Source organism: Rhinoraja longicauda, chromosome 12, assembly GCF_053455715.1.
Source record: "Rhinoraja longicauda isolate Sanriku21f chromosome 12, sRhiLon1.1, whole genome shotgun sequence".
Classification (NCBI taxonomy): domain Eukaryota; kingdom Metazoa; phylum Chordata; class Chondrichthyes; order Rajiformes; family Arhynchobatidae; genus Rhinoraja; species Rhinoraja longicauda.
In genome coordinates, this window is record NC_135964.1 from 24,713,904 (window position 1) to 24,728,734 (window position 14,831).

General features: G+C 44.8%; 1 protein-coding gene across 1 annotated transcript in view; it reads right to left on the minus strand.

The window, feature by feature from the left end:
- mao (monoamine oxidase) overlaps nucleotides 1-14,831 on the minus strand; it is a 103,868-nt gene that overhangs the window by 61,602 nt on the left and 27,435 nt on the right. The window contains exons 2-3 of the mRNA XM_078409219.1: nucleotides 13,643-13,737; nucleotides 6,270-6,407 (exon numbers count right to left, since the gene is read on the minus strand). Of these exons, the coding sequence (XP_078265345.1) occupies nucleotides 6,270-6,407; nucleotides 13,643-13,737 (233 nt within the window). The remainder of the gene's footprint in view (nucleotides 1-6,269; nucleotides 6,408-13,642; nucleotides 13,738-14,831) is intronic.

A 14,831-nucleotide genomic window follows, 5' to 3' on the forward strand; every position in this document is an offset into this window, starting at 1 on the left:
CTCCAGCATTTTGTGAATAAATACCTTCGATTTGTACCAGTATCTGCAGTTATTTTCATACATACTGTGCTCGCATGTTGTGCTCCACCACTGAGGATGCTGGTGCTTGTAGAACCTGCTCCTTCATCCCAACTTGGAGGTACAGTATTCTGATTCAGGGTTATCTTACTTAAACATGAACTATTTCTCTCTCCATAGTTGCTGCCTGAACTGGAAACTTTTCTTATTTTATTTCAGTGTCAGCTTGCAAATTATTTTGTTTTTCTACGCAAGACTGTGTGACATCTGCATGTTACAGAAGGTGGTGCCAAATTATACAGCCTTTGCGCATGAGTCACAGCACCTCACAGATGCCCACTTTTCAATTTGGTAGTGCCATGAAATGTGAAGGAGGAAGGCCTCAATGCAAGGAGTGTAAGCATTGGTCCCTTCTACCAGCTGCCATCTGTCACAAACAAGTGGGATGATTCAACCAACTCAACTACAAGCGGTAATATCAGGTCACTCGTGGTGAAGAGTATATGTGATGCCGTTTCTGCCCTCAGTGCTGAGGGAGGGAGAGTAGGGGGTAAACCATGTGAAGCTTCTGAGCCTGCAGCTGTTCAGAGACTCGAGCCAATCAGGGAGATTCTGGTATACCACTGTGTTTCACCTCTGGTGCACCTCTTCTGCCAGTTGCTCAAGGCAGCCAGGCTTGGTGATGAATCAGTCTCGTCTATAAGGTCAGACATGGTCTCAGAATCATTATTTGTCAAGTTGTTCTTTGACTAGTTATAGAGTCAAGGTCAGAGCTGTACAGCACAAAAACAGGCCCTTCAGCCAACCTTGGCCATGTTGACATATTGGGCAAGTTCCATTTGTCTCCATTTGTCCACCAGCTCTGCTTCTATAACTTCCTTTGGCACTTCATTCCATCTAATGAACTACCCACTCGGTAAAATAATTCCCCCAAGGTCACTCTTAAATCACTCCCCTCTCACATTAAGCTCACCTCCAGTTTTAGAATCCTCCAGTCTGCATGTTAAGCCTCCCAATATTGGCATCATTTTCTGATTAACAAGTAGCACTTTACAGGACAGCTGACAACATGTTTTTGATATTCAGATTAGAGAGGTACACCAGATTATATTCTTCCTATTTCTCCTGCAGTTCGATAAGGCTAGGTGGATTGCAAAACAATTTCAAAAGGATGTTAAAAGTCAACCTTGTGCTGGACAAACTGTACGAGGATGGCAGGTTTCCTTTATTTCTACAGAAAAATACAATGAACCACCTTGATAAGTAGTTGCAACTTTTTTGCAGTCCAGCCAGCAGCTATTTTGCATGTTATAGGTTACAAATGAGCAACTGAATGAATCCATGGCACAAAATGTTGAATCGCAGTTGTGCCTGGAGATGGGGCTTGTAATCCTGCAGTGGTATGTCAGAGAATCAATGTATGCATTAATCAAACAAAAAAGTCCCAGCAAAATACTCCTCTGAGATGATGCATCTTCTGTAGCCAAACATATGGTAAGAATTATAAAATTCATCCATATATTGCTGCACTTTTGTTGATATCTTCCAAATTACTAGAAGTCTTCCTCAGTTTCTCAGCTCATCATGCAGGTGTAATGGTACTCGACCTTTCTGTCAGTTCTACCCCTGCTGTTCTGATATTCAATTTTTGCACGTGACCTGAATGAGTTTCAGATCCATGGCAGTTCTTTTTTCCTGGTATAACTAAGGCCACTTCTCCTCCTGGCTAGCAGAGGAAATTTGAAAGCTGGTGGCACTGTGATGGTGCTCCCACTATGTTAGGTACTAGATGCTAGATATTGATTTAATTCAGCTCAATTTGCCTTACATGGCAGGATCAGCTGAAGGCACTACAGGCGTGTGCAGAATTCAGTGAGGACTGCAGTGTCCAAGGCTAGGTTCTCATCCTGCTACATCTCATCCAGCACAGATCTCTTCACCTAAATTTAGCACAAAACTCAAATACCTACAGGCGGAAGAGCAGCACAATTCAGAAATATATCTTTTATAAATGACTGCTAACAGTAGACGGAGGCAGAGGCTGGATTTCAGTGTCATGAAATGCACTACCGCCTCAGGGCAAATCCAATGTAGATTCAATCACTGGCAGACCAGTGCACGTTATTAGGTACAGAATGGCCAGCAAGATCTAATTAACATCAGCATCCTTGAAGGCTGTTTTGATCGTGATTTCTAGGATATTAGCGAACACTGCAAATCTAAATGGTAAACTTTTCACATTCTAATTAGGACCCTTGATTGAAAATAAAATTCTGTAGATACTGGAAATTGGAAATGCAAGCACTCAGAGAACCATTAGACAACTCTGAGTAAAAGAGAGACACCGAGTGTCCGATTATTAGAACTGTTCAGTGTTCAGAGTCTAATGTTCAAATCAAATTTTCAACATCTGAATTTTCAACATCTGAAAATTATTATCTTTCTCATTAGTGGTTGTTCTTTAATTTATAATAAAAGGGATGGGTTAGAATTGTTAGGTAGGAGGCCAACAAGTGTCCCACCCAGAAACTAAATTAACAAGTTATTTGTTATACATTTCTTCACCGGGAGGGGGGGGGGGTGAGAAGGGGGGGAGGGGGGGGATGAGAAGGGGGGGGGGGAGAGGAGAGGAACAGGGTGACAGGAGTGGTGGAAGAAAGATGTGCTTACCAGAGGGGGTGGGGGGAAATGAGAAGGGGGGGGGGGTCAGGGAGTTACTGGAAATTGGAGAATTCAATATTTATGCCATTGGGTTGTAAGCTACCCAAGCAGAACTCGAGGTGCTTTATTCAAGTTGTGTGTGGCCTCACTCTGGCAATGGTGGAGTCCCATGACATAAACATCAGCATTGGAATGGGGGGGAGAGTTAAACCGGTTAGCAACTGGAAGATCCAGCAAGCCTTGGTAGACCGAGCACAGGTGTTCAGCAAAACAGTTGCCTAGTTTACGCTTGGTCTCGACGATGTAGAGGAGGCCACTTTGCGAGCACTGAATGCGGTAGGCAAGATTGGAAGAGGGGTACAAGAAGCTCTAAACGATAAGGGCTGTTGGGGTCCCTGGATGGAAGTCAAAGAAGAGATGTAGGGACATGTGTCAGATCTCCTGCAGATGGAGGAGAAAATGCCTGGGAAGGCAAGGGGCAGGGGGAGGGGGGAACATTAGATGGGGAGATTAAGCAAACCAAGGAGTTATGGATAGAGTGGTTTCTCAGGAAAGGAGTGGTGATGGGATGATGTGATTGGTGGGTAGGATCATGTTGAAGGTGGTGGAAATCTCAAAAAATTATGTGTTTCTGTGCTGTCTGACTCTGCATTCGTGATGGTTAAGGGCAGATTTTTTTGGAACAAACAGACAAGATATACTGGGCAATTGTGTGGATACCAGTTGTGCAACTGAACCAGAGCAGCTTAGTGGAAGGACCAGCATATTCCAGTGTGTGGCTGAATGTTGTCAGATCCTTGGCCTTTAAATAAAGCCCAGTCACTGACCAATAATCTGAAATGTTATTAATTTGCAATTGTTTTTCCAATGACAGTCAATTTACAACTAGCTTGTGTACCTATTTAAAGTTATGGCTTTAAAGGGATTGGTAAGGTTAACAGCTACACATTGCATTATTGCCTTGGGTGTTCAGCTGATCAATAAAGATTAACAAGCAAAACTTTAAACCAGTGCAGGATTCAAACCATCAGACTCTGCAGACAACATCCCCCACTTTGTACCACACAGCAACCATTGCACATAATGGAATATGCAATCTCTCAATATATAATTGACCATAAAACATTTGATTTTATTTCACCCAGATGGCGATACAGCACATTTTGGAAGAATTAGGTAATGCACATAGTAAAATATAAACTTTCCACCACAGAATGAGGTCTTGATCCAGCAAATGAAAACATAGTTACCAAATGAAACAAGAAGGAATGGAGTGAATAGTAGCAGTGTGTGAAACAAAATAGCTGTCAGACCTGAGGTGTACAGGGACTCCATTTTTTTTAAAAAGTTGTCATAAATGTATTCCCTTTGAAGTTTTGAGAGGCATTGGGCGATATTAAAAGAGAAAAACCTGTCACAACTAGGCATATGTTTACCATTGGGGATCTGGAGTAAGCTGGAGTTAGCATATTTTTGCCACTGAAAAGCAAAAGACTTGCACACATTTAAATTAGGTTTCCGCTGACCAATTTGTACTGTTAAACCTTCTCTGGAATATCTGGAATCAGTGCTTGGTTGGAGATAAAAAGGTGCGTGTGAGTATCAATTAAAAATTAAGCTCCATTTATCAACAATTTTTTCCATTGATATATCCCCCTCTACTGTTTGGTTTGATTGATTGATACTTTATTATCACATGTATGTGGTACGGTGAAATTCTTTGTTTTGCATACAGTACACAAGTATGCTTAGTAAAGTTACAAAAATATTCAAAAGTATTCAATATAGTCCCCCTTTCTTCTCCCCTCCAATCAACTTTTAATTTAATAAACTAATAACCAAAAAGTATAACATTAACTTAACAGTACCATCCCCCAAAAAAGCACCGAATGGAGTAAATTTGTAGTAAGGCTATTTCATCTGTTGCTTGCAAGGTTATTTGACATTTTCACCATTTACAGCTCTGAGTGAAAGGGTCGTTCACAAATGCTGACACAAAAACTTAATCAGTTCAACATGAAACCTGTAACCAAAAAGCGAAAACGACATAGAAATAGAAATAGAAGCAGAAAACGTTGAAGACAGTTAGCAGGTGCAACAGCTTCAGTGGGGAAAGAAAAAGAGTGAATGTTTCAGATTAAAGAACATCACAACTAGAAAAGTGAGAAACCAAACATGTATTAAGCTGGAGACGGGAAAGAGTAAAAAGCAGAAAGGGAATTTCTGTGAATGCACAGAGACCAAGATTGTCCAGATTATGCAAATAATGAGGTACAATTTAACAGAAGGTGGGTTTGCTGGTCTTACCGAGGTGTACAAAATCATGAGGGGAATAGATAGGATGAATGTCTTTTTGTCAGGGTAGTGGAATCAAGAACTAGAGGCCGTAGGCTTAAGGTGGGTGAAAAAGTTTTAAAAGGAAGCTGAGGGGCAGCTTCTTCACATAGAGGAATGTGAGGTATATGGAACAAGCTGTCAGAGGAATCAGGTGCAATAACAAAATTGAAGACATTTGGACTAGTATATAGAAAGGAAAGGTTGAGAGAGATACGGGTTAACAACTGCAGGCAAATGGACTAGCTTGGAAGGGCATCTTGGTCAGCATGGACGAGCAAGGCCAAAGGGTCTATTTCCATCATGACGCCACTGCTGATACATCATGAGCAGTGCAAATAGAGGAAGGAAAATAAGGACAGTAGAGAGAAAACTGCTGGAACTGTGAGGTACTGACACAGCAGTTTCTGAGAATCTGAAATAAAAGGGAATGCTACAAATACTCAGTAGGTCAGGCAGTATCTGTAGACGACTCTACATCAGAATTGACTTGTTCAGCTATAAACAGGAAAAAAAGTTATCTGAAATTCTTGAATTCAGTGCGGACTCCTGAGGGACACTGTGTGCCCAGACAGAAGCTGAGGTGCTGGACCTCAAACTTGTGTTGGGCCTTATTAGAATAGTGTAGGTTGGACTCAGAGATTCAAGGTCATGCACTCATTGTGAATTTTGTTCCTAGAGTTCTGTCAAGTTATTTGAAGACTTTTTCCAGATCATGTTTCTGGTTGCATGATGAACATGATGAACACTGCCCAGCCCAACACAGGTACTGACCTCCCCACCATTGAAGGTACGCTCAGGAGTTGCTGCCTCAAAAAGGCAGCCAGCATCGTCGGAGACACACACCACCCTGGCCACACTCCCATTTCTTTCCTACCATTGGGAATAAGGTATAGGAGCTTGAAAGCGGTAACATCCAGCTCAGGTGCAGCTTCATCCCTCCAATCATCAGATTATTAAACACTACAACCTCCAAATAAGTTCCAAACTACAGAGACTTGGGGGTATTGTTTGTATATATACTGACCTTTTTTGTCATTTATTATGATGCTTGCAGAGTACTACATCTACGTTTTGTGCTGCTGCAAGGCGTAAGAATTTCATTGTTCTGTTGGGATATATGACAAAAAAACGCTCTTGGCTTGTCCTGACTTCAAAAAATAAAGTCTCGAAAGGTGGCTTCTGAGTCTCAATCATCCTCCTCCTCCCCAAATAATCAAATGCTGTGCAGACAGTTCAGTGTAATAAACCCTTACCTTCACATAGTAAACTAAACGCTCAACCTCATTGACTTTGTAGGTCTCCAGGCCCATTTCTTTTGACAGACGAAGGATTCGGTTTTGAGTTGGACCCACATATGCTCCACCCAGGTCCACATATTTCACATTCTTATTCTGGTGAAAAATTAAGAGCAAAACAATTAGAATTCAGCTCAAGAGACACTCTTGAGACAAGAGACACATAAGCATGCCGCTGCTCGCAAGTCTTAAATCACTGTCGGCATTTGTTAACATTGCAGGGAGTTGAGTGCTATCTGAAGATTCCCTGTCACATTGAAACAATTTACAATGCATCTGAAGTGAACACACAGCAGCACCAAATTAGGTGAAAATTATACTTGTGCCTTACTTCTGAGAGAAACAAATCCAAATGAGTCATTTAACTACTGCTTTTATTTAGGATTTATCCATGATTGTCAATATTTGCACAGCAACATCTCAGTGCCATGGGAGTGCCAAAGGAAATACTAAAATTAACCTGGCAGTATATCTTTGAAAGATCCACTACACTAAATTTGTAAAATACCCTAGATTTCAGTTTGAAACAAAAAACATTAGCAACACACAGTGAGCCACTGTGTTCAAAATGAAACCTGGCAGGCATGAGATGATATCCAGAAATATCCAGCCAGGCAGCCAGTTCAAATATTTGTCCTAAACTTTAAGGAACAAATGCATTCCTTGCACATCTACCAACATTTCACTCAGTAATTCTGAGCAATTGTGGGATTTCCATGAAAATGCAGACACCCTCCACTCCTTCCCCACCAACGTTATGGTGAGTGGGAACTGCTGCCATGTTCTCGTTGGTGAAAGGGAACCCTACTGGAGACAACAATGAAAAGTAACCTACTGTTACTTTGATGGAATAGGAAGGAGGGGTGTACCAATCAGCACACTCAAAAGTGGAGGGTTATATAGACAGCAAGTGCAGGCTAAGAGAATAGTTTTATAAACTATACTTACAATAGAAACAAGGAACTGCCGATGCTGGTTTGCAAAAAAAGACAAAGTGCTGGAATAGCTCGCAGGTCAGGCAGAGCATTTCCTGAGATTGAACCGCTGAGTTAGTCCAGCACTTTGACTTTCATTAGACTTGGTCTAAAACATTTGTTTTGTCGTAACAAAACAATTGTCTTTATTCAATTATATTCAATTAAATAAGTCACACCTGGTTTCTGTAATTAAGGTAGTAGGCTTGGCAGTACAAATATGAACCGCCAGCTCAATGAAAGGTTCCCTAAAACATAAAAAGGCAAAGAAATTGTCCTAAAAAAATGAACCCCTATAGGTTAATTTAATTGACAGTAGGTACATGCAATAGGAATGTAACGCTGGATGGCAGTGGTAAACATAAGCTTTTCACTGTACCTCAGCACACGTGACAATAATAAACCAAACTAATGTGGCTTCTAATTGGTCTGCTGAGCACAGATGACCTTTGGAGTTATACAAACTTTATCTACTGGTTGAAACAATGGAATGTTTTGTTACGATTGGATACTGAGCAGGGATAGGGGTCTCAGCTAAGCTTGGTCAAGGAGTAGTCACTAAATGTTCATGGATTGACCATTAAAACGCTCATCCATGATGTGCAACCTTAGAACAAGATAAGTTTATGTAGAATAATCATTGTATGAGTTATTATCAGAGGATTAAAGACACCCTCTATATGACCACCCTTTGCTACCTCAGCGTTTGAAATCACGCAGAAGTTTCCTCTCTTCTGTCCATCCCCTGGACTGCAGTGCATCGTCCAGAAGGCTCAAACTGGGAAGAGAGACTAGAGAAATCTCCGGAAGACATTCACCTGGCAATCGATCACTCTGAGAAACTCCCACCAGGTTCCAACCAATCGTGGATAACCTGGCGCAGTCTCAACAGACTGCAGACAGGCATGGGGAGGAGCAAATTGAACATGCTGAAGTGGGGATATACTGAAGATACGGCAGACTGCGAGTGCGGACGGGGCCTCCAGACTATGGAACATCTCCTAAGCTGTGACATGCTGCATGACACATGCACTGTAAAGGATCCTGCAGAGACCAACGACGTGCCACTAAAATCTGCTCGCTATTGGCAAACAGTTGTGTGATGACACGAATAACCTAATTGTCTGAGTTGTGATTATTATGCCATCCTGGAACACGGTACCTGGTACCTTAAACTATTTAAATGTGCTCAGATAAAGAAAGGGAACTTGTCTTGACTGATTATTGCAGCACACAGAGAGTGACTGAACCCCCACAGTATGTCATTGAAGGGAAGCAGTGGTGGAGAACAGAGATGGAGTTTATCTTTGAGATAACCTTTGAGACTGAAACTAAACCCATAAATGCAGGTGTGTTTGGTTTGAATGGCAAGTCATGTTTAACAAATCCAACATTTATAATAATAATAATAAATTTTATTTGTCATATGTAGGTTGGCACAGGGTCAACGGTACAATGAAATGTATTTGACAAGGCAACGGGTCACCTCAGCAGTAATATTCCAAGGATAAATAAGATTTTTTAAATGACATTAGTAAGGTAAAAAGACAATAGTAAAAATAGGTAAAAAGACAATTTAAAAAATAATGAACATATATGATTTGAAATGTATTTATGAGTTCAGAAGCCTAATGGCCTGATGGTAGAAATTGTTCTTAAGTCTGGTGGTACTCGCAGCCATACTCCTGTATCGTCTGCCTGACGTCAACAAGGAGAACAGCCTGCATGCTGGGTGGCTGTGGTCCTTGATGATGCTGCGTGCCTTCCGCAGGCACCGCCGGTAGAAAATGTCCTGAATGGCTGGGAGATAGTTGCCAGTGATGTGCTGTGCCGTCTTCACCACTCTCTGTAGTGATTTGTGGCTGTGGGCAGAACTGTTCCCGTACCAGACTATAACGCAGCCCGTCAGCAGGCTCTCGATGGTGCATCTGTAGAAGTTTGTGAGGATGCTGGTGTTCATGCCAAACTTCCTCAGTCTTCTCAGGAGAAAGAACCACTGGTGGGCCTTCTTTGTTATTGTGTCTGTGTGCAGTGTCCAGGAAAGGTCCTCAGTGATGTGCACACCGAGGAACTTAAAGCTGCTGACCCTTTCAACATCAGCATCACTGATATGGATGGGGAGGTGTCCACTCCCCCGCTGTCTCCTGTAGTCCATGATCATCTCTTTAGTTTTGCTGACATTGAGAGAGAGGTTATTATCCTGGCACCAGCTGTTTAGTGCCTTTACCTCCTCTCTGTAGGCCGTCTCATTGTTGTCTGTGATGAGGCCCAAGATGGTCGTGTCATCAGCAAACGTTAGGATGCTGTTTGAGCTGTGCTTAGCAGTACAGTCGTGCGTGGGAGTACAGGAGAGGACTGAGCACACAGCCCTGTGGTGTGCCTGTGTTGAGGATCAGTGAGGAAGAGGTGTGGCTGCCAATTCTCACCACCTGGGGCCTCCCGTCAGGAAATCGAATATCCATCCACAGATGGAGGTCTCCAGTCCAAGATCAAGGAGCTTGGGGATGAGTTTTGAGGGAATAATAGTGTTGAATGCCGAGCTGGAGTCAATAAAGAGCATTCTCACATATGTATTTCCTTTGTCCAGGTGGGTGAGCGCAGTATGTATTGCCATGGCGATGGCATCGTCCGTGGCCCTGTTTGGTCTATATGCAAACTGAAGAGGGTCCAAGGTGTCAGGGAGAGAGGAGCAGATGTGAGTTTTGACTAGTCGCTCGAAGCACTTCATGATGACTGATGTCAGTGCGACAGGACGTTAGTCATTTAAACAGGAGGTTACTGGTTTCTTTGGAACAGGAATGATGATGGATGCTTTGAAGGAGGTGGGAATCACAGACTGACTCAAAGAGAGGTTGAAGATGTTGGTGAACACCTCTGCCAGTTGATCAGCACACGCTCTGAGAGCCCGCCCTGGAATACCATCCGGCCCTGGAGCTTTGCGGTCGTTGACCTTTTTGAAGGACCGCCTCACGTCTGCCGTTTGTAAGGACAGTGTGGTAGTCCCCCTGCACACCTGTGGACTCATGGTGGGTGCTGTGTTGTCTGCATTGAACCGGGCATAAAAGGTGTTAAGCTCGTCCGAGAGCGATGCGGTAGGCTGAACAGTGCTCATGTTTTTCCCTTTGTAGTCTGTCACGCAGCGTAATCTACTGCACATGCGTCTGGAGTCCGAGCTGTAGTAGATTCCACTTTGTTTCTTTAGTCTCTCTTGGCTTTCCTGATGGACTTCCGGAGGTCATATCTGGCTACCTTGTAGGCTTTGAGATCGCCTGAGTTGAAGGCAGTAGTCCGTGCTTTAAGTTTAGCACGGATTTCCCGTCCGACCCAGAGTTTCTGATTTGGGTAAGTGCCGATGGTGGCTTTTGGAACCACATCATCGAGGCACTTACTTGTGTAGCCTAAGACAGAGTCTGTGTATTCATTGATATTGCCTTCTGCCGCGTCTTCAAATATCTGCCAGTCAGTTGTGTCAAAGAAGTCCTGTAAGGCCTCATCAACCTCATTGTTCCATTTATATATAACCCTAGAAACCGTTTTTTCCTGTTTTAGTTTCTGCCTGTATGCAGGCAGCTGTAGAATGGAACAGTGATCTGCCTTACCAAAAGCAGGGCGATGGAGGGGCTGATAACAGTCTCTGAATGGGGTGTAACAATGGTCCAGGGTCTGCTCTCCCCTAGTGGGAAAAGTGATGTGTTGGAAGTATTTTGGGAGAACCTTCTTCATATTGGCTCTGTTGAAGTCTCCCAGAACAATGAACGCAGCCTCAGGATGGGAGTTCTCCAGCTCATTTACAATCCCATAAAGTTCGTCCAGGGCTAGAGATTTATCAGCCTGTGGGGGGATGTAAGCAGCAGTAAGGAGGACTGAACTGAACTCTCTGGGGAAGTAGAAAGGTCTAGCTTTAATGGTCAACAGCTCCAGAACCAAGGTGCAGTGTATAGTAAAAACGCAGACATCCATGGCCCACGAAGAGTTAACCATAAAGCACACTCCCCCTCCTCTCGACTTGCCCGAGTCCTTCGTTCTGTCTTGTTGGTAGACGGAAAAACTCTCCGTAGTGACGGCAGTGGGGTACGCTGGTCTCCAGCCACATCTCCGTGAACGCCAGAACACAGCAGTTCTTAATGTCCCGATGGTGTTCGATCCGTGCGCACAACCCGTCTAATTTATTGTCCAGGGATTGCACATTAGCTAACAGAATGCTGGGCAGAGGGGGTTTGTTACTTCTTCACCGGCTTCTGCACAGAACGCCAGCATGCTTCCCTCTCTTTGCTTTCCTCCTCCGCTGTGCAGGTAGACAAAACACCCAGGGAAGGCATTTAAACATTTGAATTTAAATGTAAACATTTGAACTATCATTTGTTTAACAACCTCTTGAGTCGGTTGTGCTTTCACAACTGACATATAGAGACCACAGTACAGATTGGTTGAAGCTAGTTACAAAATCAAAGATCAAGTGATCTCTGCTAGAAATTAACTAAACATCCACAGGTTTATTCAATGTCAAAACTCATAAGATCAGGAAGACTCTTAGAACCTGTTACTGGACCAGATGTGTTAATCATTTAAAGAAGAAACCGAGCTTTGATTAAATGTCTAAGTTAAATTGCTTGTCCTTTACTGTTGTTTAAGAGATTTAGATTAAAAAAAACTTTTGTAAAACAGATAGGTAGCACAGTGCATCTATTTGCATAAATATATTAGATTTTTTTAATGTACATTAGGATATATTGTTCACAAAATGCTGGAGTAACTCAGCAGGTCAGGAACATCTCAGGAGAGAAGGAATGGGTGACGTTTCGGGTCAAGACCCTTCTTCAGACTGATGTCAGGGGAGCGGAACAAAGGAAGGATATAGGTGGAGACAGGAAGATAGAGGGAGAACTGGGAAGGGGGAGGGGAAGAGAGGGACAGAGGAACTATCTAAAGTTGGAAAAGTCAATGTTCATACCGCTGGGCTGCAGGCTGCCCAAGCGAAATATGAGGTGCTGTTCCTCCAATTTCCAGTGGGCCTCACTATGGCACTGGAGGAGGCCCATGACAGAAAGGTCAGACTGGGAGTGGGAGGGGGAGTTGAAGTGCTCGGCCACTGAGAGATCAGGTTGGTTAAGGCGGACTGAGCGAAGGTGTTGAGCGAAACGATCGCCGAGCCTGCGTTTGGTTTTGCCGAAGTAAAGAAGTTGACATCTAGAGCAGCGGATGCAATAGAAGATGTTGGAGGAGGTGCAGGTGAACCTCTGTCTCACCTGGAAAGACTGTTTGGGTCCTTGGATGGAGTTGAGGGGGAGGTAAAGGGACAGGTGTTGCATCTCCTGTGGTTGCAGGGGAAAGTGCCCGGGGATGGGGTGGTTTGGGTAGGAAGGGACGAGTGGACCAGGGAGTTACGGAGGGAGCGGTCTCTGCGGAATGCAGAAAGGGGAGGGGATGGGAAGATGTGGCCAGTGGTGGGGTCCCGTTGTAGGTGACGGAAATGTTGGCGGATGATTTGTTGGATCCGCTGGCTGATGGGGTGGAAGGTGAGAACGAGGGGGAATCTGTCGTTAGGCTCGAGTCTCTTAGACACGAGACTCATGCAGTACAATGTAGACACAAGGAACTGCAGATTCTGTTTTACAAAAAAAGGGACAAAGTGCTGGAGTACTCAACAGGTCAGGCAGCATCGCTGGAGAGCATGGATAGAGTCATAGAGATATAGAGTGTTACAGTGCGGAAACAGGTCCTTTGCCTCTACTTACCCACACTGGCCAACATGTCCCAGCTACACTAATCCCACCTGCCAGCATTTGGTCCATATCCCTCCACGGAGCTCTCAAAAAGATCAAAGCGAACTCAGCATCTGGGCCAGACAACATCAGTGGCTGTACCCTGAGGTGCTGTGCTGAGAAGGGCAACCTTTGTCCCCAAGGTTGTTCAGCTCCTCAACTCCCAACCACCCCTATCCCGCTGCTCACCCTGCTAATCCCCACCCCCCCTCCCCCAATAGTTTTTGTACTACGCTACGTGTCTTTGTAAATTGCCCCATGGGGACAAATAAAGTGTTTTTGAACTTGAAACCTGTCCTATCCATGTGGATAGATGATGTTTCAGGTCGGGACCTTTCTTCAGACTCATTCTATATGCCTGCTTTACAACAATGGAACAGTTATTCTATAACTTCAAGACTGAACACGTATACTGGTTAAATGTTCTGCACTGCAAACAAAGCATCACCCGTGATGTACATAAATTCTGCCTTATTGCTTAAGTCATACCAATACGTCATTACATTTTCTCTAGTGGAAAATAAACATTAAAAATCAAAACAAGATTGCTGCCTTGTTCCTCCCAGGGAATTGTTTTGCAATCTTTCCTACTCACTCTGGTTGTGAAGGTCCGGCCTCCAACTCGGTCACGCGCCTCCAATACCACCACCTTCTGCCCAGATTCTGTCAGCAGTTTGGCTGCTGAAAGACCTAAGGAGTTAAAAAATGTATATAAATTTTGAACTACAGAAACAACCAGTTATCGTGAATTGACATAAAAGCATATGAGGTATGTCAACAGTCATCACTTCCAACTGAATTTATTGATGCCAACTATTGATCCACAGACAAGTATAGCTGACAGCTGTAAACCTTTGCTGCTGCTACCACCCAAACATGCATCAATAGTCAAAAGAGCAACATCTGGATTTTATGAATGACTAGACCAAGTGGACCCGTTGGGTCCAAACCTCTCCTGCATTGGTTCAGCACCCCCTCCTCCCCTTCACTCCTCCCCCTCACCCCATCCCCGTCACCCCTTCCCCATCCCACTCCCCATCCCCTCTCCCCACTCCCCCATCCCCTTCACCCCGCCCCCTCCCTCCCCTCTCTCCCTCCCTACCCCCACCCCAACCCCTTCACCCTTCCTCTTCACCCCTCCCCCCTCCCTCACCCTCACCCCATCCCCTTCACCCCTCCCCCCCCTCCAGCCCCCTCCTCCCGCTCCACCCCTCCCCTCCCGCCCCCCTCGGCCCAACTGTGGAGCCGTTGCCAGGCGGGGAGTGCCCCCGTGGCCGTGTGGCAGCAAGGGGGGAGAGGTGAAAAGCAGTGGTGTCGGCCCCGTTTCTCCCATGGAGCCGAAGTGTCTCCTGCAGCTCTGCTGGAATCTGCGGCGGGGAACAGGGGGGACGGCATGGGCCCGTTGCCGGGCAGGAAGCGTCTCTCGGAGCCATGGGTGGGCGAGAGTGGACAGGGAGAAGGCACTGACCTCGGCAGCATTTCTCCTGCTGCGAGTGGCGGGCGACGGCCATCTTGTTGGACCCTCTGCCACAGCCTCTGCGGCGCGCTGCAGTATGGGAGGAAGGTCAGGCGCGGGCAGACCGGGACGGGTGCCGGTCCTCCCACTGGTCCTCCGGGGGGGGGGGACACACACACACGGATTTATTAAAGTTTATAAGGTAAATTGTTTTTAAAAGGTAACGATAGTAGGCTTATTCACACCATAGGGGAATGGTAGGCCAAAAATTGTGGCGCTATCGTGTACCATTTTGGCTGTGTAGAGGGCATGGTTCACACATACACGC